This window comes from Hydractinia symbiolongicarpus, chromosome 7, assembly GCF_029227915.1.
Source record: "Hydractinia symbiolongicarpus strain clone_291-10 chromosome 7, HSymV2.1, whole genome shotgun sequence".
Classification (NCBI taxonomy): Eukaryota; Metazoa; Cnidaria; class Hydrozoa; order Anthoathecata; family Hydractiniidae; genus Hydractinia; species Hydractinia symbiolongicarpus.
Window position 1 is genome coordinate 11,818,224 of NC_079881.1, and position 22,560 is coordinate 11,840,783.

General features: G+C 32.0%; 3 protein-coding genes across 6 annotated transcripts in view; 2 read left to right on the forward strand and 1 right to left on the reverse strand.

Moving 5' to 3' along the window:
* Window positions 1–166, forward strand: part of LOC130649408 (mitochondrial Rho GTPase 1-A-like) — a 32,843-nt gene extending 32,677 nt beyond the window's left edge. For both annotated transcript variants that reach the window (XR_008983044.1, XM_057455679.1), the window contains one exon: window positions 47–166. Coding sequence is in view for 1 of the 2 variants with exons in the window: in XM_057455679.1 (XP_057311662.1) it covers window positions 47–66 (20 nt within the window). In the remaining variant the exon portion in view is untranslated. The remainder of the gene's footprint in view (window positions 1–46) is intronic.
* Window positions 131–22,521, forward strand: LOC130649407 (E3 ubiquitin-protein ligase TRAF7-like). Its single transcript, XM_057455678.1, has 27 exons — window positions 131–271; window positions 1,386–1,621; window positions 3,513–3,573; window positions 6,352–6,614; window positions 6,869–6,976; window positions 7,264–7,356; window positions 7,715–7,754; window positions 8,130–8,182; window positions 8,311–8,407; window positions 8,714–8,747; window positions 8,913–8,988; window positions 9,161–9,219; window positions 9,783–9,852; window positions 11,217–11,282; window positions 11,761–11,842; window positions 18,244–18,317; window positions 18,496–18,591; window positions 18,750–18,818; window positions 18,969–19,051; window positions 19,203–19,242; window positions 19,364–19,480; window positions 19,609–19,725; window positions 20,513–20,632; window positions 20,809–20,851; window positions 21,068–21,156; window positions 21,523–21,642; window positions 21,921–22,521. Exons 2-27 carry the CDS (start codon window positions 1,424–1,426, stop codon window positions 21,930–21,932), a joined length of 2,280 nt encoding a protein of 759 aa, XP_057311661.1. The 5' UTR covers window positions 131–271; window positions 1,386–1,423; the 3' UTR covers window positions 21,933–22,521.
* On the reverse strand, window positions 11,835–17,684 carry LOC130649409 (cyclic nucleotide-binding domain-containing protein 2-like). 3 transcript variants are annotated; one of them, XM_057455682.1, is made up of 12 exons: window positions 16,388–17,684; window positions 16,219–16,301; window positions 15,823–15,940; window positions 15,657–15,725; window positions 15,286–15,374; window positions 15,064–15,137; window positions 14,801–14,877; window positions 14,480–14,563; window positions 14,165–14,241; window positions 13,908–13,985; window positions 13,652–13,712; window positions 11,835–13,374 (listed from the first exon to the last, which is right to left on the reverse strand). In XM_057455682.1, the coding sequence occupies exons 1-12, from the start codon at window positions 16,526–16,528 to the stop codon at window positions 12,664–12,666; spliced, it is 1,662 nt and encodes a 553-aa protein (XP_057311665.1). In that variant the 5' UTR covers window positions 16,529–17,684; the 3' UTR covers window positions 11,835–12,663. The 3 variants fall into 3 exon arrangements, with proteins under 3 accessions (XP_057311665.1, XP_057311664.1, XP_057311663.1); XM_057455681.1 differs by having other exon boundaries at window positions 11,835–13,061; window positions 13,164–13,374; window positions 14,801–15,137; XM_057455680.1 differs by having other exon boundaries at window positions 14,801–15,137.
* Window positions 22,522–22,560: the final 39 nt, after the last annotated feature.

Genomic DNA, 22,560 nt, shown 5'->3' on the forward strand with positions numbered 1-22,560 from the left:
ATGATTAAATATGTAGTATATGAAGCTTAAGAATATTTATTTTTAGGAGCTTCAAATACTAGTTGATTATTGGTGTCATTAAAAAGGAGCCTAAAAGTCGGTGTTAAAATTATCATGTTCTGAATCATGTAGCAGTTCTCAACAAAGAGATATGTTTGTTAAGCAACGAAGATCATCTGTAACCACTTGATGAACAAATCAGAAACATACATTATTGCTGAATGTGAATGTGTTCTTGTGGAGTAACATATCATACTTTCTAATTTGTGAGGTGTGGCAACTTATGAACATATTTGAGATTTGCGTGTTAGAAATGCGCGAAAATTTCTGTGGAATAACATTTATTTCACTACCTTTTTCTCTTGTTTTTGGTTTTTGGTTTCCAGCAATGAGTCATTTATAATGTTTAAAATTTCCTTTTTATTTCTGCACGTATCAATTTTTTTTATGTTTTTATGTCAATTTCCTTTGTTGTTGTTTTCTTCAGGTTTGTTTACTTTACTTTTATTTTATCATCTATAAACTAGGCATGTTTTGAAATATTTTTAGATATTTATAAAATTTTCTACGAGGTATTATATTAAAGAGATGATATTCTTGAAGAAATTTATGACAGTTCAAAATGTATCTGTGTGAAAGTTCAACAAAACAAAGTATTTTTTTTTATTGTTGTCAAAATTCTTTATTTAACATATCCTAGGCTACCCTGTGTTATTATAGCTACCATTTTTAAAGCGAATGGAAAGTGTTGCCAAATTCCTTTTTTGACACATTTTAAACACTTCGGTTCTACTTATGGGGAAAAGACAGCTAAAAACGATTTTCTTGATTCTTAAAATATGTAAATTAAATCAGTTTTTTTATCATAAATGCTATTTGAAAAGTGCTGGAAAATGTGTGCCTGTGAAGAAACTTTTTTATCAATAGTCCAGTATTATAGTTCCAACATATTTTGTTAAACTTGTATTTGTTTACTTTTTGTCTTCTTTGTATTTAAGGGCTACAGTTAGTGACCACAAATTGGCACAATAGTAGTTTTTAGGCAATTTTTTAAACTTGGCAAAAACCATTAACTCTCCAATACTTCACACCCGGGTGGAAACACAACTTTTGTATGTACATAGACATGCTGTTTGGAATGTGCTAGTTTTTCTGATATACTGGAATTGCAGAATAATTAAATCCCTAGAAGATCTAAAATTTAAGGAAAAAGAGTCATGCTGACATTATTGACAAGTTCAAATTTTGTAAATCTGATTTAGAAATAGCCGAAATTACTACTTGTGGGAACAAACTTTAAAATTTTTAGTCATGTGCCAACATTTTTTAGATATCTTATTACTGTTGTTTCTAACCTTTGTTGAATGGAAACCATTTTTTCTTAGTGTTGAAATGTTAATGATAAAATACCAAAACCAACTGCATGGCATCAAACGAAAATCACTTATCTGTAATTCACTATGACTCTGATAGTGGAGCTGATTCAGATGTACCAGGAACACTGATGCAACATAGAAAAATGAATAATGATCATGCTAGGTCTTTAGCTCATAGATTGGGACATGCCCCGTTGGCAAGACAGGAAAGAGACCAAAGCTACAGACAAGATCTGAAATCTCAGGTAATGCTTAATTTATTACATTGGTTATTGGTCGGTGATGGTCAAGGCACAATAATTTTCCACTTAAAAAAGAAGAATTAAGCTAGCTAAAAATGACTGGTATTTTTAGTTTTCAAATTGTTTGCAAAGATGTAGTATGTATAACCTTTGTGACTTTATATAACTTTTTTATTGTTATTTTTATTGGACATATGTTTGCTTTTAGCAAGGTCGTTGTGGCTGTCAAAATGAAGTGTAGAACAAACACACTTGTTCATGACATGATAATATTTATATTACTCAATGACAAATATCATGTTTAGTAATCTTGGTGATTGTTATTTAAGAATTCTAAATGCATTTTTTATGACATGCCTTTGTGTATCTGCTGTCGCATTGCAAATATATCAATATATAAAATGCCAAAAGGACATCAGGGTTAATCGAAGTTAAATGCTATTTTACTTGTTGTTTGATTAATAAAAAGTTAGGGAAAAGTCAGGTAGAGCTACCAAATTTTTGTCTTGTCAAGCTGTAATGAGGAATTTTAGAAAAAATTTTTAATGTTTTAAAAAATTGCATTTTATTAAAAAAATTCTACCTGTTGCAGTGTGTCAATTAAGTGTATTTACATGTGTTATTCTAAAATTAATTTCTACAAAACAAAAACCTAGCAATTGTATTTTGTGAAACATATAAATAGTTGTCTATTATGGTCACGCAGACAGAAAATATTAATACTCAGATTCCCTGAATTTAACACCAGACTCTCTCTCTTTTATTTTGTACATTGGGACGCATTTAAGCCCATAATTCTGCTGAAGATTATTTAACACCTTACATCTTGGCAGGTCCTTTCATAAAAAACGTCCTATTTCATGCATTCAACCAATTCTTATTTTTGCTAGGAAACAACTTTTTCTTAAAGGGGGACTAGCCTAAATTCTTTGTAGTAAAAACATTTTTACATATCACAAAAACCGCATGGCATAAAGATGGCATGAAGATTTTTAAATGTTTTCATATATCCAGTTTTTGTCCCCTCCAGAACGATAATTATCGAAAAGCCAACTGTTGACATATATGTTGTCGATTTGTTATTTATCACACATCATTCATAGCTCAACAGGATTTGTAAGACGATGGATAAAGATTCACTCACTTTTTCATCTTAGAGTGATTTAAATGTATCACAAGGTTCAAGCGACGATGAAGACGAGCTAAATTCCATTAGAGCAACATTCTCGTAGAAAAAATAATTTCCAACAATTTAACAACAATTTTTACAAAGTAGATAAAAATGCTTAAGACCGTTTCTGTTTTGTTTTGATTTCACATAATCTGTTCCAGTACACTTTATTGCGCATAATCATTTAAAGTTTTGTCTTCAAACTTGGAAATTAAATGAAAAACCTGTTGTCTTTCAAGATGTTTGAATGTAAAATAGACATAGAAAAATTTCATAATAAATTTAAATACACTTAAGACTTCTCTATCTTAAACTATATTTATAACAGTGAAACATTATATTATGCAAAATATATTTATTTCAAAACATAAATAAAATTACTTTCAGACATTAACAAGAGACATAGTTTGTGTGTTTAGGATTTCCTCTCTACGTTCATTCCGAATACGTTCGTTCACAACCCTGCTGACTTGCATCATACATTTAGTAATTTAACAAACAGAAAATCCTCACCAACACTATCATTGTGGCGACTGTAGTACTACTTTGACCATTGTCAAGAACCAAAGCTTACAATAATTGTGTTTAATTCATATTCACATTATAATAAACATTTGTTATCAATCATTAGTTCTCCTTTAATCCAGTCTATTAATCATGGTTATTGCTTATGGTTTTATACACTGCTTGGGTGATATTTTTTTTAATATTTTCTTCTTTTAGAGTAAATTTACAACAACTTTTGATGCCACTGACAGTGCTTCAGTTACTACAACCATACAAGGTAAATTGAAATACTAACTTAATGCATTGACTATTTATTTGTAATCAAGTAGAGTCTATGAATCTTATATATTAATTCCCTTGCGTGAGTAAAACTGTGAGTCCACGACACGGAAATCACGGGTCACTTTCTTATGACGTGGCTGTACGCTAAAATTTAACTAAAAAGATTAGGGATGTACTTCATAGAAATCGCACATAAGGTGTAAATATATAACCCGCTGCTAATAACGATATAAATATATATACCCTTATGCCAAAAAACTCTTTGTTAGCATATATATATAGGTATCGCTACATATGAAACGGTATTAGATATTCACAAAGCATACGGACTGTTAAATGAAGTTCCTAGCATAAAACGGAAATTGTGTTTACGAAAAAGATGGCTGTTCTTTTTGAGTATTCTCTACTCTTTCATTCAAAATAAATCTTTAAAAAAACATTTGAAGAAGAGCATGGCTTTATAAATTAATCATAGCAAGGTTCTGTAAGGTTTTTTCATGTTTTATTTTCAGTTTTGATTATATTATTGTTGCCAGACATGTTTTATAGCTAGCATCATAAAAAGCCAACCACCACCAACAACTAGCTAGCTAGCTAGGAATATATATATATAGCTATATATGTAGCCATGTTCTTTATACCTAGCTAAGTCTCCAGTTTATATTTAAGTGACTAGCTATTAGCTGCTGTAGCTAGCTAATGCTAGCTTTAAACTAAAGATTCCCAGTATATATATTCCCACAAAACACATCAAACGTTATTAACCCTGAAAATTTTAAACATTTTCCTGGGTTTTTTTTGGTTTGCGAAGTTCTTTTCCTCCAAATATTCTGAAAATAAAGTTCAGAAATTACTTATTTTTAAAATGTAAATTTAATTTGTTTCAAATTGTGGGCAAAAACCTTAATCAGCATGCTAAAAGAACTGACTTTTTTTAATTTAGAATTACTAAACACAACCATTTTCTTACAATTAGTGTAAACTTTTGTGCGTATGGCTTATATTTAATACACCAAAAGAGCTACTTTGTTGATTTCAATTTTATACTCTTTGTAAGCTATTTTTTTCTTCTTTTTGACATTTCTGTTTTACCACTCATTTTTTACATTTTATAAGTTATTTGGAACAGAATGGTATGAAATAGACCAAAATACCTGATCTTAGTTGTTTTTAATTTACAGGCTGTGTCTGTGAAACTTTAAGGGGAACATTTGGTGGAAGACAATGGCATGACATATACTGATAGAACTGATTTTTGTTGTGTTAGATGTTATATCTGAACCTTTTTGACATTTTATGTTAATTTTGCGAGGAAGGACCATATATATATATACACAGAAGAAGAATTCAATTTTACACCTTGCAAGCTTTGTTTTTCTATATTTTGTATAAATTCTTGCTGGGGAGGACTCCGTGCAATATATCGAAATGACTGATCCTTCTCCATTTAAATTTGATGTGTTCTAAATCGTATATAGTTTTGGAAATTTTGTGTAAGATTTAATGGGTAAGGGCTAGATGCAATATGTCAAAAAAACTTTTTTTGTTGAATCAGAAGCACTCCCTACAACCATTCTTTTTTTTACAGTTTGTGAAGCTTTTGTGAGGAAAGAGTGTATGCAATATTATCGAAATAACTGATTTTTGTTGCAAACTGTTTTTCTTTGGCATTTTGGATTAAAATATTGTTTTAGAGGGCATATGCAGTAGATATATGTACTGAAATAGTTAAATTTTGCAAACTTTAATTTTGTCGTTACCTCTCATTTTTTACATTTTGATTAAACTTTTGTGGGAGACCGTCGGTATGCGAAGGACCAAAATAAGAGATTTTAGTATTATTTAGAATTTGTATTTTGTGTTGCAAAATTGGTGCAAAAATTGACATAAAATGAACTTATATACAGATTGATTGCTGTTGTTTAACATGACTCATTATGACTTATATATATATTTTATGAAAATTTGTGACAGAATACTCTGTGAGATTTGAAATTTTGTTTACTTTATTGATGGTAAAACAGCATGCAAATTGCTAAAAGGACTTTATTAATTTTAGGTTTAAACACCGTTTTTGTCTAAAGTTTGGTGAGGAGGGACTGTATGCAATATATCAAATAATGTTTTATTGCATTATAATTTGTCCTTGCAAATCCCTTTTTTTACACCTTAGATAAAAAATTCTGTCAGAGGCACAATTTATTGTTTATTTTTCACATTGTGTGTCAACCTTTGGCAGGGTTTGCAATAAACTAACTGATTTTAACATATACAATGAGAGAGATTTGTGTTTGACATTGATCAGCTTTTTTGTATATATGTGGTGTTTTAAGTGATTTAAATTTTATGGGTGAGATGTATGTTGAAATGCTTTTGGAAACTTCTTTCCGAATAATTTTCGCATTTGTCAGATGGTCAGAGCAAGTAATTTTAGTAGATTTAGATTTTAAATGTCACATAAATACTGCAGTTGTTGAAAACCTTTAATTTTTTTGGTCATTTATATAATAATGCAGATGTAAGATGCGCACTGCTGTATTGTTTGTTTTTTGATGGACATATATCTGCTACATAAATTAAATGGAATACAGTGGATTCTTCCACGGGAAACAGCTAGTATATGATTAATAGGTTTCCAAGGAAACAGCACTATCAATTTTTGCCAAAGTAGCATTTATGTTTCTCATATCTGTGCTTTGTTATTTGTACATGTATTTCAACACTGCTACATACTATATAAAATAATAGAACAATAAACATTTTTTTATTCCAGGTAGCCATGCATCTTCTAGCAAAGAAACATTTCAGCAAAATAGAATAAATTATGCAGCCAGTACAACAAACGAAAGATTGCCAAGTTTTTCAAGTAGTTCAAATGATGTCTCCTATCACTCGAATTATCCTATATTAAGTAATGGCGCTACCAGTGAATTAACGCCATATGCAACAACAAGAGGTGCTAATCCAGATTTCCCAGCTAGTAGAACCGGTTACTCAGTGATGACCAGTGGGACAGAAAGCAAGCCGGCTTCATCAGTAAGTTGTCTAGATTTTATACATTCGTTTCACGTGACAGTCATGTGGAAAAAACTTTAAAATTTAACTTGATAATCAAGTGTCTGTTGCCATTGGTTTTCTTGAGCCAACTATAGCAAGTAACTTTCTCATTTCTTAATCTAACTGTAGCTGTCTTGTCTCACTTGTCTTTATCTGTGAATATAACAAGCATAAATAGATATACACCACAACACACCATGAAAGCTATAAAAAAGAATTTTGTTTTTCTTTAGACCTCGTACCCTTCTCAACAACACAAACGTTCAAAGTCTGACAGTGGTGCTGAGATTTTAAGACAAGCTAATGTGTATAAAGTGGAAACACCATTTAACGATGAAGAGGTTAGAGATTTAGTCAGCTTTGTATATTTTTTATTTTGTTAATATTTTGGTACGCCTTTATCAGAGATAATTTAACATAGATTAATTTGTTTATTTATCATGGTTTGGCAAAAGTATCACGCTTACCCCTGACTATGCATATTACATTTGTAATGACATCGATAATATTTTTCTTGATTTGCCATGGACATCAAAAATAGCCTATCATTTTACCACACATAATGTATCTTAAATTCCCTATGTGTACCTTTCCTGTAGCAGTTTTCATAGAGTAATTCTGTTTTTAGTATTGCATGGTATTTTGTGAAGAAGTATCAAGAAAACTTTTATGTATGTTATGTAATAAAGTATTTAAAGATCCAGTGATAGCCAGTTGTGGTGTAAGTTACTTGATAACTCCATTTTATAATGTTGATTAGCTATACAATGTGTTTTGTTGTGTTTTTTTAAGTGTTTTTGTTATTTTTTTGGGATGGTTTATGTATTAATTTCTAAAGTTCTTTAACCAAAATATTTAGGGAGATCCCCTCATATAGGGGAAAAGCATGATTTTGCATTTTATTTTAAATCCATAGGACGTTTTTTTTGTAATGAGCTACACAGAAAGCCATTTCGACCAAAAGTGGTAATAGACTCTTTAGTGGGAGATATATCCTCTAAAAACCGCTGGAAAACTTTTATTAATCGATGCACTGACTATTAATGTGAAATACGTTTTTGTTTTTGTTTAATTCTTAGCACACATTCTGTCATAAATGCATTGTTGGAAATGCCGCTAGTAAGTACCTTTTTTGCAAGAAAGTTGTGCAAATCTAAATTTCAGTATTTAATTTTGAGGTGTTTTAAACTCAAGTTTCTGTGTAGATAAATTGTGACAGATTTGCCAAAATTATAAAAACTTACTCAGGGTAAAAATTCGTTCCCTCAGGTAGCGAGGTATGTGGAATGCGGGGAGTCAGTTAGCAAATCTAATTAAAATCTAATCTGGAATCGAAAATTCAGAATGTATATCCTGTTTCATTAATTCTTTTAATTAGAAGTATTTTAATAAGTTTTCTTGGTATTTTTTGCTGCTGTTCAAAATGTTTTCGGGTTATCACTGTAACATTCTGGATGTGCAATGCTTTTAAAAATAGTAAACACATTTTTTTAGCTACTTGTCCCACGGATGGTACACAACTGATTGTTGTGGTAGCGAATCTTGCGGTATAATATTTTGGGAAAGATACTTTTTTACCTTTGTTTACGTGATGCAATTATAACTCTATTTCCTTTTTCTTTTTTAATTTTTTTTTCTTCTTTATGTTATACAAAAAACGTACTTTAATTTTTAGGTTAGCGAGCAAATCGGTGAACTTTACATACATTGTAAATATGGTTGTACACCTTCTTCAAGTGGAGTACCTGGTGCATATGAAATCAATCCTAATGGTATTTATTATGATAAACTTAGCACCTTGAATGGTTACTGCAGTTTATATTTTTACTTGCGTGATGTGTAAACACGTTTAAACAGAATTCACATTCAACATTACCTGTCAATTTTACCAATAAGTAATTTTTAATAGCCAAACGTGTTCCAACTTCAACATCTGATTAGATTTTTCATCCATTTTTTTTTTTTTTTACCAATTTTCCTAACGGATCAAATCGACATTTAAAGCTATTGTTTAGTGGTTTAGGTATTGTAGGGTAGGGTAGGGTCAGTTCATCTCAATTCCCTATTTTTCTCATTAGGCTGTCCAGTCACTCTTAAGATTAGCTCAAGGAAGTAAGTCTTTTATCGTCCATCTAATTTGTTGCTGCTCCTTCATGGTTTTAATTGTTTCGAATACAATGGTCAAAAAATTAAAATTTATATTTTATTTATATATTATATTTTTAATAAAATAAATATTTTAAAATAAATTATTTTTGCTTTGTCTGGTTTTTATAGGGAACATGAAGCCACATGTCAATATGCACCTGTACAATGTCCCAACAGTTCTTTATGTCCCTCGTTAGTTGAAATGGTAAGAAATTGATTGCTTGGAAAACATACCCTATACTTCTTTGTCATTCTCATTCAAATAGATTTTCCAAATACAATTATTATTTGGGATACAGGTTCTTGTGTTAGTGTTTATTTTATAACTTGAATCTGTGTAACACATTAATTGATTATCTGCACTGTATCATTTTTAGGAACTTCAAGCTCATTTACAACAGTGCCAGCATGCGCGTTGTCCACATGCTAAATTCAAGTAAGTTAAAACCACAACACATAGCAGTGAAGAAATATTAAAGCCATGTCATTCAACAATAATACGTTCGACACTCTTGTTAGCAGACACATTTGGTGCGATTACTTTTAGTTGCTAGTTAAAGATGTCAGCTATTTTTAAATAGCTGACACTTTTAACTACATCTTTAACTACATCTTCAACTACATCTACAGTCGACTCTCTAAAGAGAGTCGACTGTAGATGATTTAATTGATCATTATTGATCTTAGTAACCATGTCACAATGAGAGAGTGTAGAAAGTAAAAAACCAGTCATTCATCTCACTAAAGGACACCAAATTAAGATAATATTTTGATGGCACTACGCCAACTCTGCCTATGAATGAGTCCAGAATCATTCAGTGGAAACCTAAATCAGCTTAGCTCGTTACTTTTATATATTACGTTGTAATTTTTTTTATTCTTCTATCATCACCGGTATATCTATGTGATCCCCATTAACATGAAATATTTGATCAGTGATGTTGTTTTTCTGTCTTTTAATTTTTATTTTAATTTTTAATACAATTATTATGTTTGTAGTTGCAAGTTTGAAGGAACGTCAGAAGAGTTAGCAGAACATTTAAGAGAATGTCGTTTTGAAGGCGTAAAGGTAATGTAATGTTAAATATTTTCAGTCCTGGAGAGACCCTTTGGATTGAAGAAGACGTGTTTTAAATTATAAACACACTGCACATGTCGGCTACTGCAAAGAAAAGTCGTGTTGGGAAAGTTGGTTTCCACTTAAACGAATGTAGTGGAATTGTTCGAATCTGTACATCCGCAATGAATGTTTTACCTTTCCTTTTTCGAGTGGTCGACGTTAATCGATTTTGAAAAAGAGATATCGAAACCGCTAAAACGTTTATTATGATAAATTTTTCCATAATGTTTATAAAAAGTATAAAAGAATACAAAACGCAAAAGGATGTTACAATGGCGCATTTCGACGTTTTTTGGAAGCGATTTTGTTTCGTTTTTTATATCGACGTGCTTTTTTTTAAGAACAAGCCATTTATCTTATGGGTATGATAAACTTTCTTTAAATTTCTTATACAATCCCTTACAATTATTATTCACAAATAGATGTCTTTCAGTTTGCAGGACGACAAGAAGGCAGTTTCAAAAATTTGTTATTGAAACATATTCTTAGTTAAGCACAATATTTTAATCTAAATATCCTTAAATTTTTTATACTTCTGTATTTTTCATATTTTGTTACAAAAAATTTAAACCCTAGAAAAATTGCCCTTTTTTATCAATGATTTAAATTTTGGGGAAAATAATGAGGGACACTAGATGAGTATTGTGTGAGACCAATATATAACAGACAAGCCAAAGAGTTATGGTCTCGTAATAATTCCTTGACTCGTTTGTTATCTATTGGTCTCGCACAATACTCATCATTATTACTAAATTTTGATTTTTCTTTTATTAATAAGACCGATTTTCTCAACAAAATTTGTATTCGATGAAATGTAAAGTGGGAACAGTTTTGGCGGTAATTACTATCAACGGAGAGCCTTTCAAATACATCTGTTGAAGTGGAAACTCGCCTTTAAGAATTTCGGAAGAAACGTTTTAAAAAGCATCTTATTTTGTTTGGATAAAGTTTTTGCGAATAGTTTTTCTTATTTTTATACACAGAGATTGAAAGCTAGTTTCGTGTTCGTAAGGCAAGAATTAAATCTTTTGTTGAGAAAAAATTATTGAAAATAATTTTGTAGAGATATACTTTTGCGAACAAGCTCTAAAATTTGCCTCACTTCTTTAAACGCACTGGCAAAGTTTATTTAAGCTATCAAAAGTTTGGATTAACCAATAGAAAACAGAAAAAATAGATAAAAAAGTTTCCTAAAAAAAAAATTGCAGAACGTGAAGGATTTCATTTGCTACCTTGCAGCAGTCTCACGTAACCAACTATGATTGATATGTGTAATGGTTCAGCTTCAAACATGATTTTCTTTCATTTTGCAGGACTTTTTAAACCATACTGAGAAACAGATGGAGGAGCTAAGATCTGTTATTGTAAAAAAAGATCAGGTAATTGATTTTGTGTTAATGCCATTGCGAGGTAGAACGTTAAGAAAACAAATTCTGATGAAATCAAATTGTTATGTCAACCACACTTTGCGTTAAAAAACATAACTCATTTATGGTAGACAGTTTTATGGTAGACTTTGGTAAATATACAAAATTTACAACTAAGTTGTGCTGTCTAGATTCAGCATGATTTCACTTATACTTTAAAACTGCATTAAAATATACATATTAAGTATCAACATTTTTGGTCACTTCCTAATGTAGTGAATAAGGAATAGTTTTTGTTTACATTCGAATTTTCTAAGGCATTTTTTATTTCCATATTAACAAATTTGAACCTTATTATTCTGATGAACTTTATATGTATGTATAATGTGCTGCTGTCCAAAATCATTTTAGCACTTTAATTTTTTGCGTGATATCCAATCTGTACTTAGTTATTTAGTTGTTTTTAAATCTTATTGTTAAATGTATGCAGGAATTCGACTACATGAGAGGAATGTTCTCACAACTTACTGAAAGACTTGAACGTTTAGAAAAAGCTGTGGAGGTCAGAATAGGTAAGTGTTTTTCATTGTTGTTTTTTTGTCATAAAGTATTCGCAGCGCCGTCAAAGTCCTTTCTTCTGTATTTTAATCAGAATTTTCTCCAGATGATCAACTCTACCTCTATGTAAAGTATCTTTGAACCTCGAATATAATTAAGGGAACCCAAGGTATAAAATGATGTTGGACTTATATTATAGAGACATGGTTAACAAGTCTTTTTTTATTTTTTAATAAAGCTCTTTTCACAATATTCACATTTAAAGAATTTCAGATTTAATTATGCTGCATGGATTATGATGTCATATTTAAGTAATAGCAAATTTTGACATTCTCTGTCCTCACTAATTTTAGACCTGATAAGGGATTTACATTCAAATTTTATCAATGCATAGATATTATAAAGGTGAATTGATTACCATAAAATTCTCGTTTGCTCGTCCCATGCATCTGAAATTATCATCACAAAGATCATTTCATACCTCGGCTTCCCTTTAAAGGTTTCGGCATGTTTTTATTTTCAAGCGATGGACATTGAAGATCTTCGAATTACCTTAATAATGCAAGAAAGTGTCAATACCTGAAAATTAGGATGATAAAGTAACAGTAGCTGTTCTACTTGTTTTAAAAACACTGCTAAATAGCTTTAACTTTACTCATATTTCGAACAGCATGTATTAAACGCCCATGTGTTTTTTTGTACAGGCCGTCCTCTATTAGACGCCCTCTTTTCGAAACACAAGACAGTTTATGTATGGAGAATGTCAACAAAGAAACGCGTGTGTAGTTTCAATAACCATGTATATATCTTAAGGACATAAAGGAAGATTATTTAGCTATATTTTTGCAGATTTGCATCTTCTTACTACATCCACTATTTCATTTCTCTTAAACTCTCTCCACCGCATATCATCTTCTAGTTGTTGCTGAAGCTTGTGATTGGTTGGATACTCCGGCACGGTTCGTTCTAATTCGTGGTAGCATTCCTGACTGCAATGTTTTAAGAAATGTTTCTTCGATATCATGAATATCTCTGCACCGTTGCTTATTAAAATCAAGCTGGGTTGTTTCTTGCAGAAAATATTTTGCAGTCCAAATGTATCTGTTTTTTCTAGTGTTGCAATTTGAACGAAACAAGCGGAGTTCCCTCGTGTTTCCGTCGCGATAACATTTTGCGTGGACGAACTGTCTATAATTGATATTTTCTGATTTGAATAAGTGCTTTGTTGCATTTCTATAAATACAATGATTTTTATAAACATTGTTGAACCTGGAGTGCAATTGGAGTGCTGAGTGTATGTCATCACAAGCAATATACTAAACACAGGGCTTCTACCTTTTCGCTTGCATATCTTTGATTGCCTTTCTGGTAGACAGGTTTTTGGTCTGCTGTTATTTATAAGGTGTGTTCTGGTTGTTGTTGGACTATAATTTTGGTGTACAGGAACTTTCTTGTGTATTCGTCGTTGCATAAAGAAGTTGTCGTCATTTTTGCCAGTTGGTTGTGTATTGATTTTATGTAGCTTTATTAACACTCTACAACTACCCTATAAAAAAGTTACAATTATGGGATAAATAAAAGAATAGATGGATGAATGAATGAATGAATGAATGAAGGAATTAATGAATGAATGAATGAATGAATGAATGGATAAATCAGCCAGTGAATGAACCAGTGAATCAAACATAAACGTTTTGTGATTAGGGGTGTGTGTATATCTCCCAAAGAAGTTCAATAAACATGCACTTTGTCCTTTTTTGTTTCACAATTAGAGAGACATGCGCTCCTTTGTCAAATACAAAGGTTTTATGAAGCGTTCTTACCGACTTGATTATGTAAATCCAATCTGAATATTTGCTGTCTTTCACTAGCACTGCATCATTCCTATACAATAACACAATTACTGCAAGAGTGAAGCAAGTTTTAAACCTTTAAGGTGTATGAGTTATACCCAAGTCAGAGTTTGCTGTAGATTTTATGTGTGGTGTTCTCATATCCTAAAACTGTGGCTAATAACTTTTTACTCGTGCATGAGTTAGTTTTTACTATCGTTTCAAAAGAATAAGAAGTTGAACTTACTTAAAGTAATTGAAAAGACAGTGTTTGGGTTCGTTATGAAGTTGATGTACAGGCCAAAGTTTGAGGAATTTGATTTCTCTGAAATAAAAAACAACTAATTGTTAGTTTAGACAGCAATTTTGTGATAATTTTTTTAAATTACAGCACTATACATATAACAATTTTAAACCAACGGGAGGCGTGGTAATATGTTTATTATTATATGCCAGACACGTAACGAGAGTTTAATTATTAAACACTGGTTAAATGAGCCCTACCCGACAAAAGATGCGAAGTCTGGGTCATATACATTTTTCTCACCAGGTCCAGAAGACATAAAAATGTCCACAAAATCCTAAAGAAACATTTTTATTATTCTGATGGCTTACAATTTTATGGCTAACAAGTTCATCCTTTTGAAAAAGCTTTCTTTGTGATTTTTTATTTCTACCTATCAGAAAAGTTAACCCGTCAAGCCCCTCTTGATCTATTCCTGTAAATCTCTCCACCTGAGTAAGTACAACCTAGCAGCGATAAGAACTCCCTTTACTATGCGTACTAACTAATGCGTCTCCTTGTAGGAGAGCACTGACCTTCTTTGCTATACATAGCAGCTCGATGCATTCTTCAGTGATAATGGTTGCTTGTCTGTTTGTAGAATGTATGATGGAGAGCTCCTATAATTGAATATTTTCTGCACACAAAGTGACACAGTGATGGAGAGTGGAAAATAGTTGTTTTTATTAGAGAAACCCAAAACAAGAATTGACATTCCAAAACCTTTTTTAAGAGATCCGATAAAACCATAAGCGTATAACGCATTTTACTCTTTCCACAGCCAAGAGGAATTTTTACTTATTATTTTTAATGTTTTTGATTGGTTGATTTTTTAAGTCCATTGAATTAGCTCTTACACCGAAGCTGTCTCCTCTCTTTAGATAGCATATGGTTCTTGGAACTTTGTCTTTAGTTGATAAGACCTTTACGACGGCTATAAAAATCACACACACATCAAATATTTGCATACATGTAAATTTTGGACGAAGTATAGTAAGAGTAATAAGTATAACGAGAAAAAAAATAAAAAACGACGAAACTGTAAAAATTTGTAGAAATTGAGTATAAAAATAAAGGTGGTGAAAACAGAAAAAAATAAAAGAGATGAGAATTTGCACACCTTTTCCTGATAAAATAAAATAAAAGGCTTGTGGAGGATGTCCCTGACGTAGAATCATATTCTTTGCTGAATGCCTATAAGAAATTGGTTGTTTTATACGTGAATAGGAAAATAAAGAAGTCAACAAAAACTTGGTGCAATGGTCATATTTCTTCAAAACTTGGTGCAATGGTCATATTTCTTCATCTATAGTGTTTGATGTCAAGATTTTTATTTATTTACCTTTCGTACCAACCAACCTCTACTAGCTTTCTTTGCATTCTTGTTGGATATTCCGCAAATGATTTGATGCTACGCAACGATAACACCGTCTAAAATAGCGATAACACTGTAACACGCGGTAACATCATCTAAAGTAACGTGCAATAACACACGATAACATCTTCTAAAATAACGCTCGCAATACTGTTTAAAGCAACGCTCGTTAACACTGTCCAAAGTAACGCTCGCTAACACTGTCTAAAGTATTGCTCGATAACACTGTCTAAAATAACGTGCGATAACATTACTTAAAGTAAAAGTACGTAAATAGGCAAGGACAGAAAAAACCAAGGTGTATGAACAGTAACAATGTCACGAGATACAGCGTTTACCTTTTCAATTTGTAGTTTTGATTTTTGTGGAAGCCTTAGTGTTTCTCTGGCCTCGCTTGAAATACGCATCTAAATAAAATTATAAAGTATATTAAGTATAACAGGATATAATAAGATTAAAAAGTAAAGTTTTGGTAGCACTAAGTTGAATATAATATATAGTTACCTCTTTGTTAGCTCTATACAATGTCGGGTCGAATAATGCCGTCGATGATTTGTGGCGCATGTCTTTTGCAAACTCGGCAAATGTGATATACGTGTCTACTTTGCTTAGCTCATCCATTCTGCAAAAAAGCAAGGTCAATATTCACTGTATGTTCACGACTCACTAAAATTTTAAAATGTAGGTTTCCATACTTTTAGGAAGTTGTATGCAGCATCCATTTCTTTAAAGATGATTTGCTGCGAATTTCCTTTTCAGCTAAAACCTGCATTTGACTGTGTAGTACTTAATTGTACCTTTTCTAGTAGTTTGAACCTAATGAACTAGGCGACGTGACCTTAAAACCACTCTTACCCACCAATTATAGTCACGCAGCAAGGCGTAGGAGGTTGTACTTACTTGCTCGTGTTTTTTGGTCTTAGCAGGTTCACAACCTTAACCATTTTGACTGCTCGTTTGAAATTTGTTATTGCTGATGTGTGCTAAATTTAAAATAAGGCTAGTTGTTACAAAGTAATATTAAATAAATATTTAAGAATGCTTACGAAGTCTTGAAAAAAGTTTTCACCTTTGTCATACATATTTCTTTCCTTTCATTTCTCTCTCCTTCACTGTTAGATACAGTGGAGCTGGTTTGAGACGAGTTTCTCCGGCGACTTCTGTGTTGATACGACCTTCGCAATGTTGTTAACCTGTATTTTTCCATCATTAAGCGCAAGGTTCTGTGGACGTCTTCACAAAAACATTTTCTCAAACTTCCCTACAGTGTGGGTAAAAACATTTTTGCTCGAATAACGTTGTGGTTTGACAACTTTACAATGAACATGTGATAATGTGATACTCAGAAGTTTGTGAGAGACACTAAGTTGTGTAGAAATCGTTTTATTTGTTTTTCTTGTTGCTTATTGTTTGTTGTTTTCTTGTTATTGTTGTTTTTGTTGTTGTTGTCAGCGGTATATTTGGTGTATTCACAATATACTTGTTATTTATAGTGTTATTCATTAAACTACTCTGTTGTTGTTATTGTTAGTTTTTGTTGTACATACTTCGTCCACCTTCGTCTAGTTTGACATGTTCCCAACATTACAGTTTATTTTTTGGAAAAGTTCCAACTGAGGACGGCAACAACACAGCGAATATATTTCATCACGTACATACATAATCCTGTTTTCAACATTTCTGAATTTTTTTGTTGTTTTCATTTACATGTTTCTTTCATGTTTCAAAAAATTTCTTGTTAAAACTCAAGCATACTTCGACATCTGTTTCAAAGTTATTAGTATAGCTTGTGAAATTTTCACACCATTGTTTGACGTTGCTATGCGTTGTTGCTATGCAGTATCTCAAATTACAAGCCCAAGATATATTCGAAAGTACACGTTAGCCTACAACCCCTTATGTTATTTTTATACTCTGGAATTTCTATTAGTGAGTGGTTTATGAACTAATATATGACGTGTTAATTTATGCAGCATAAATACATAATTAGGGTTAGCATCTTAAAATGCAAATATTTAGAGAGGGCCAACAACAAAACTTATTCAACAATTTTTTAGTTCAATAAACAAGTGTTTTCGGTTTTAACATATACTTTAGGTTTTTTCTATCGTTAGGGTGTATTATAAGAATATATTTAACAGGATCACAAAGTCTATATGGATGTTGTGCAAATATGAAAATTTAGAATATAAAAAAACTCTGCAAATCTTAAAATAGTTACCACTAGGAAAGTAAAGAATTTATTTTAAGTTAAAAAGTATAATCCTGTCTTTCGCAAAGTTTTCAACATATTTATCTTGTGTAGATTGTTTACTTGCTCGGGGCTTTTGGCTACCATTTTGGCTCGCAAGCAGAATAATGTATTATAGCATAGATAAGCTGTAAACATAAGTATATTTTTATAAAATATAAGTATATTTTTATATACTTTAAGCATATTTGTGTAATTTAGAAGGGGGCGGTTATCTGCTGTGTTGTGAGGGGGCAGATATTTGATATGTTGTGGTCATTGAAGTTAAAAATCATATACAAACATATCTATTCATTTAACGAGAAATCTAAAATTTTAAAAGTATCAGTTTTTCATTTGACCATCCGCCATAAAATATTGTTTCCCTTGTGCGTAGTATAATACAATTAGGGAAATTCGTAGAACAATCAAGTATTTCTATGATCGTCTTTATTCCCCTTTACAACACCATCCTAGCTCAGCAATACCACTTTTGCTCAGCCATACCACTCTAGCTTAGCAATACTAGGCTAATATAAATCAGGGTAAAAACGGTCAGAGAATCGCTTGGTTATCCTACCTAATATTTTTGGATAATTACAGTACGCAACGTAGCAATAATGTATTGTCAATGTCGTATGCTACTCTACGATGGTGAGAATTTATTCAAAATGTTTGTCAACGTTAATTTTTAGATCTTCTTGATGAAAATTTGACGAAGCTTTCTTCTGATTTCACTGAAACAAGAAGATGTCTTGGTCACATCGAGGTATGACATTCTCATGGTAACACAAAGCATCTGTGCAGGTCAAACTGACCACTCTTTATAATGAGAAATGAGACAATACTTTCACTTCAAGTTATTAAACTATTTAGTAGCAACTTATTGTGTACTTTACCGAACAAAATCCATAGCAAATTCCTTGTATGTATAAATTATTTCCTAGAAAGAAATATCGAGCATGGATTCAAGACAGTTCAATCTGGGTGCATTTGATGTGCAGTCGGTTTTGAAATGCAAGGGCACATTTGTTGGACACCAAGTAAGTTATAGAGACAAAAAATGTGCTTGCTTTCCCCCGGATACCCTAGATCCACAGTGGATGGAATACTTGCTTAAAATGAGCTATGCGCAAACTTTTGAGTAGCAAATTTTCTTTGATTTACCTTATTAACGATATGTTTTGAATTTTTCTTTTAGGGACCTGTTTGGTCTTTGTGTGTTTATTCGTCGCTGTTATTTAGCGGTTCCTCAGATAATTCGATCAAGGTAAGTGAGGCAACTTGATACAAAGCTATATAAAAGTAGTGTTTTGCCAGTCATTTGGAACAATTACAACTTTTTATGGATTACAATAGATTATGTGTAAATAATTAACCAACCGCTTGTGTTTTTTTACTCGTTTGTTTGTGCGTTTAGGTTTGGGACACACGATCAAACTACAAGTGTATAAATACTTTCGCTGAACATTCAGGAATGATTCTCGCCCTGTGTGCTTATAGGTTTGTTTTCATGTCATCTACTATCTTTATTGACACCAGATTTTCCCTTTGACACTTGTCCTGGTGCATCACTTGTTGTTAAAGCTAATGCGTTTTCGACAGTTTTTTCAGATAGAGCAAAGATTTAACTTATTCTGTATTGACCTTACAGGGGGAAACTTTACAGTGGTTCTGCCGACTGCACAATAAGCGTAAGTACCTTTCAAACAGATTTGTGTGTACAAAGATTCTTAGCATCTTTTGATAGTCATCAAATAATAGTTAATGTTTAGACCACGAAGCACCTATAACTTCAGTGTATATATATTGCAGGTTTTTGACATTGAAACACAAAAAATGATTCAGAATTTCACTGCGGACGACAATCCGATATGCACGTTGGCAGTGGGTAACGGAATGTTGTTTAGTGGCTCGTTGAAATCCATTAAGGTATCGATGTTTCAATCCGCACAGTAAATGTCACTATACTGGAAAAACTTGCTTATTTTACAAGTAGAATCGTTCTTTTACCAAGTCAGGATTTAAAAGTGAGAAAAAAGTTTATTAATTTTTTGCAGGTGTGGGAATTAGACAGTTTGAAAATGTTGCGTGTACTCGGTGGAATGAACCACTGGATTCGAGCGTTGTTGACAACAGAAAATTACTTGTACTGCGGATCATACCAAACTATCAAAGTAAGTTACGATGAGTGAATATTGGCAAAAACGTTTGAAACGCATGAAAAGAAATAATGTCATTCCATGTGAAGTTCGGACGTGTTTTCTTCTGTATTTTTCGTACAATGTAGAGTAACCTTATCGGGAATAAGAATTAGTGTACAATAATTTAGTATAATTAAAAAAACCATCATTTCCGAATTAGTTGCTTTTCTCAAAAAATTTGAACTCTTGAAAATTATCTTCCAAACTACTATGAAAGCAACTATACCAAGATTTTACGAATTAAAAAATTTGCTGCTTGGAACGGTTTTCAACCTTTTTTCGAAGACATGCTGCTCTAAGACCTAAGAATTATAAAAATTTTAAACCATTGGTAGTATTTCTTATTGTCTATTGTATTTGGAAATGTTGAGCAGAAAGATTCAGATGCAAATAATACTAAGAAAAAGCGTAGGAAAGTATCACTCAGGTCTTCTCTTTTGACGTTTGACCATCGACACAATACATCCATAATTCCTTTACTTTATTCTATTCGTGCTGTTTGACTTTTTTTTTCATCATAATTTTTTGGAATTAATCGTAGTACATCAGTTACAAATTGAGTTAACCCCCCTCCCCTCTCCCCTCTCCCCCCCCCCCCACATTTCAGCATTGAGGAGACCTCACATAGCCCAAGCCCAGCATGAATAGGGTGCAAACCAACTTTTACATACAACCCTACAATCAGGTAATGGAACGCTTTATTTTATTAACATTCCTAAAACATCAACCGATTCACCTATTTAGTTTCATTGTTTTTTAGATTTATGACCTGAAAACATTGGAGCAACTTCGTGTCATCCAAACACAAGGAGGGAGTGTGTACTCCTTGGTTGTTTCTCGAGAGTATATTGTGTGTGGCACTTATGAAAACAGCATACATGTGAGTTACGTGTAATTGTTTTTAAAAATCAAATCCATAATACACAAATATTTAGTTATTCGAAAACAAACTTTGTTTGACTAAGAATGTTCATGAGAAATAAGTATCTCTTTGGCCCAAATATAATAAAAAAATAAGAATTCTATGCTAGCGTTCTTGTATCATTATATTTTCAGGTATGGGATGTTAAAACATATAAAACCGTGGCCAAACTTACTGGTTAGTATATTTCTTGTAATACTATCGTTAGTATGAACCGTTTCACAAGATTTCTAAGTATATAAATAAAAATACTAAATTCTTCATGTACGTACAATTGCCGATAACAATTTGCCGTAAAATTGTCGATAACAATTTCTTGTCGTAAAGACATTGTTGCCTGAGACATTTGCAGTAGAGTCTTGCAGGAAACCCGTGTTCATTCATTCCATTTAGGTCATTGTGGTACTGTGTATGATTTGGTGTTAATGACGTTGGTGGATACGAATCGAGTAATCAGCGCATCTTACGACGGCTCGCTACGCGTAAGTATTTACGATGTTTACACCAAGTAAAAACAGATCGTCTGTAGAGTGTTATCAGCGGTCAAGTATGCTTGTTAGATCGGCGTAAATCGAAATTACGTGTTTTTGTAGACATGGTTTTATAGTTTTTATGACCTAATAAGTTAAATTTGCGACAACACGTTAACAGCCTTATTTTTCGGCCGTGCTAACGCCGTTAATATGTTCAAAATTTTGATTTTGCGATACAAGGCTCATCCAAAGTAATTTAACCATTACGCTATCCTTAATTTGTAGAAGTATATACATTACTTAAATGAATGTTATGTACTTCAGCAAGTTAGGATAAATTTTATCTTCATAATACTTACATATTGTGGTTTGCAGGTGTGGAGTTTAGACAACATGCAATGTGTACAGACCTTGTTTCGTCATCAAGGAAGCGTGACGTCGCTTGCTGTGAGTCGTGGACGATTATTCTCGGGTTCTGTTGACAGCACAGTAAAGGTAACAAATTGTTTCGTTTTTATATTTTTTAGTATTTAATTTTCTTTTTTAATCGTAGTTTCATGATGGCATTGATTAGATGTAAAAAGGTGTTCACCTCTAATATTTCTCCAATAATGCATTTTTTTATGCAACTGCAGCTCGTGAGATTGAAGTCCTTCTAACTGTCGTGTCACGGATGCAATGTTATACACGTCCTAAAAGTTTACGTAACATAGAATCACCAGTTAGCCGGAAAGCATATGCGACATTTAGTATCGATATATTTTATGTTTTAGGTATGGTCATGATGAGATTACGCTGAAGGATATTTTTTGTTAAGTATTTGTTTTAGCATGTTCAAACCATGTCTTATCAAACAGCATTCAAAGTGGACGTAAGCAGGTCGAACCCTTGCTTATGATTCACGATAGCTGACATATTTATAGAAATAAAAATGTTTACAGTGTATATAGAGATGCTCAAGTAATGCAACTTCGATGGAACAATCGTTTTCGTATGAACTTCCTCCTAATGAACGTCGCGTTTAAAAAACCCACCAGTTACAAAGGCAGAATTTTATGGATATTTATTGAAAATAAAGTCGGTAAAAGTGACTTAATTTTAGCCTGACGACTAATTTTGTGCAAGTGACTAATATTTTTAGTACCGACTTTTTTGGCGCCCTTTTTTATTAGCCGGTGAGTGGGTTTATCCGGCAATTTTTTGTTCTTTCGAAATAACGTCATTTTAAAATACATTACTTTTTGACAAAGTTTTAACTGAGCATCATTTATTTTTTAGTTATATTTTTTGTATATATTAACCTCATATGCTTCATAAAATTTTGACGATTGTCAATATATTATTTATAAAGAAAAACTCATTATCGTTTAAGATTTTTGTGCGTTTTTGTTGTTGCAGTTTCTTTTAGCAGTT

What these genes read in the sequence shown, in the direction of transcription:
- LOC130649407 (XM_057455678.1), top strand. Translation starts at nt 1,424, where the DNA reads ATGGCATCAAACGAAAATCACTTATCTGTAATTCACTATGACTCTGAT. An exon ending in GACAAGATCTGAAATCTCAG is followed by an intron (nt 1,622 to 3,512) that starts GTAATGCTTAAT and finishes TTCTTCTTTTAG; the next exon opens with AGTAAATTTACAACAACTTT. An exon ending in CATTGTTGGAAATGCCGCTA is followed by an intron (nt 7,755 to 8,129) that starts GTAAGTACCTTT and finishes ACATTTTTTTAG; the next exon opens with CTACTTGTCCCACGGATGGT.
- LOC130649409 (XM_057455680.1), bottom strand. Translation starts at nt 16,528, where the DNA reads ATGATGGAAAAATACAGGTTAACAACATTGCGAAGGTCGTATCAACAC. An exon ending in CAAAACTACAAATTGAAAAG is followed by an intron (nt 15,375 to 15,656) that starts GTAAACGCTGTA and finishes TCGCTATTTTAG; the next exon opens with ACGGTGTTATCGTTGCGTAG. An exon ending in TGCTATGTATAGCAAAGAAG is followed by an intron (nt 14,242 to 14,479) that starts GTCAGTGCTCTC and finishes ATGTTTCTTTAG; the next exon opens with GATTTTGTGGACATTTTTAT.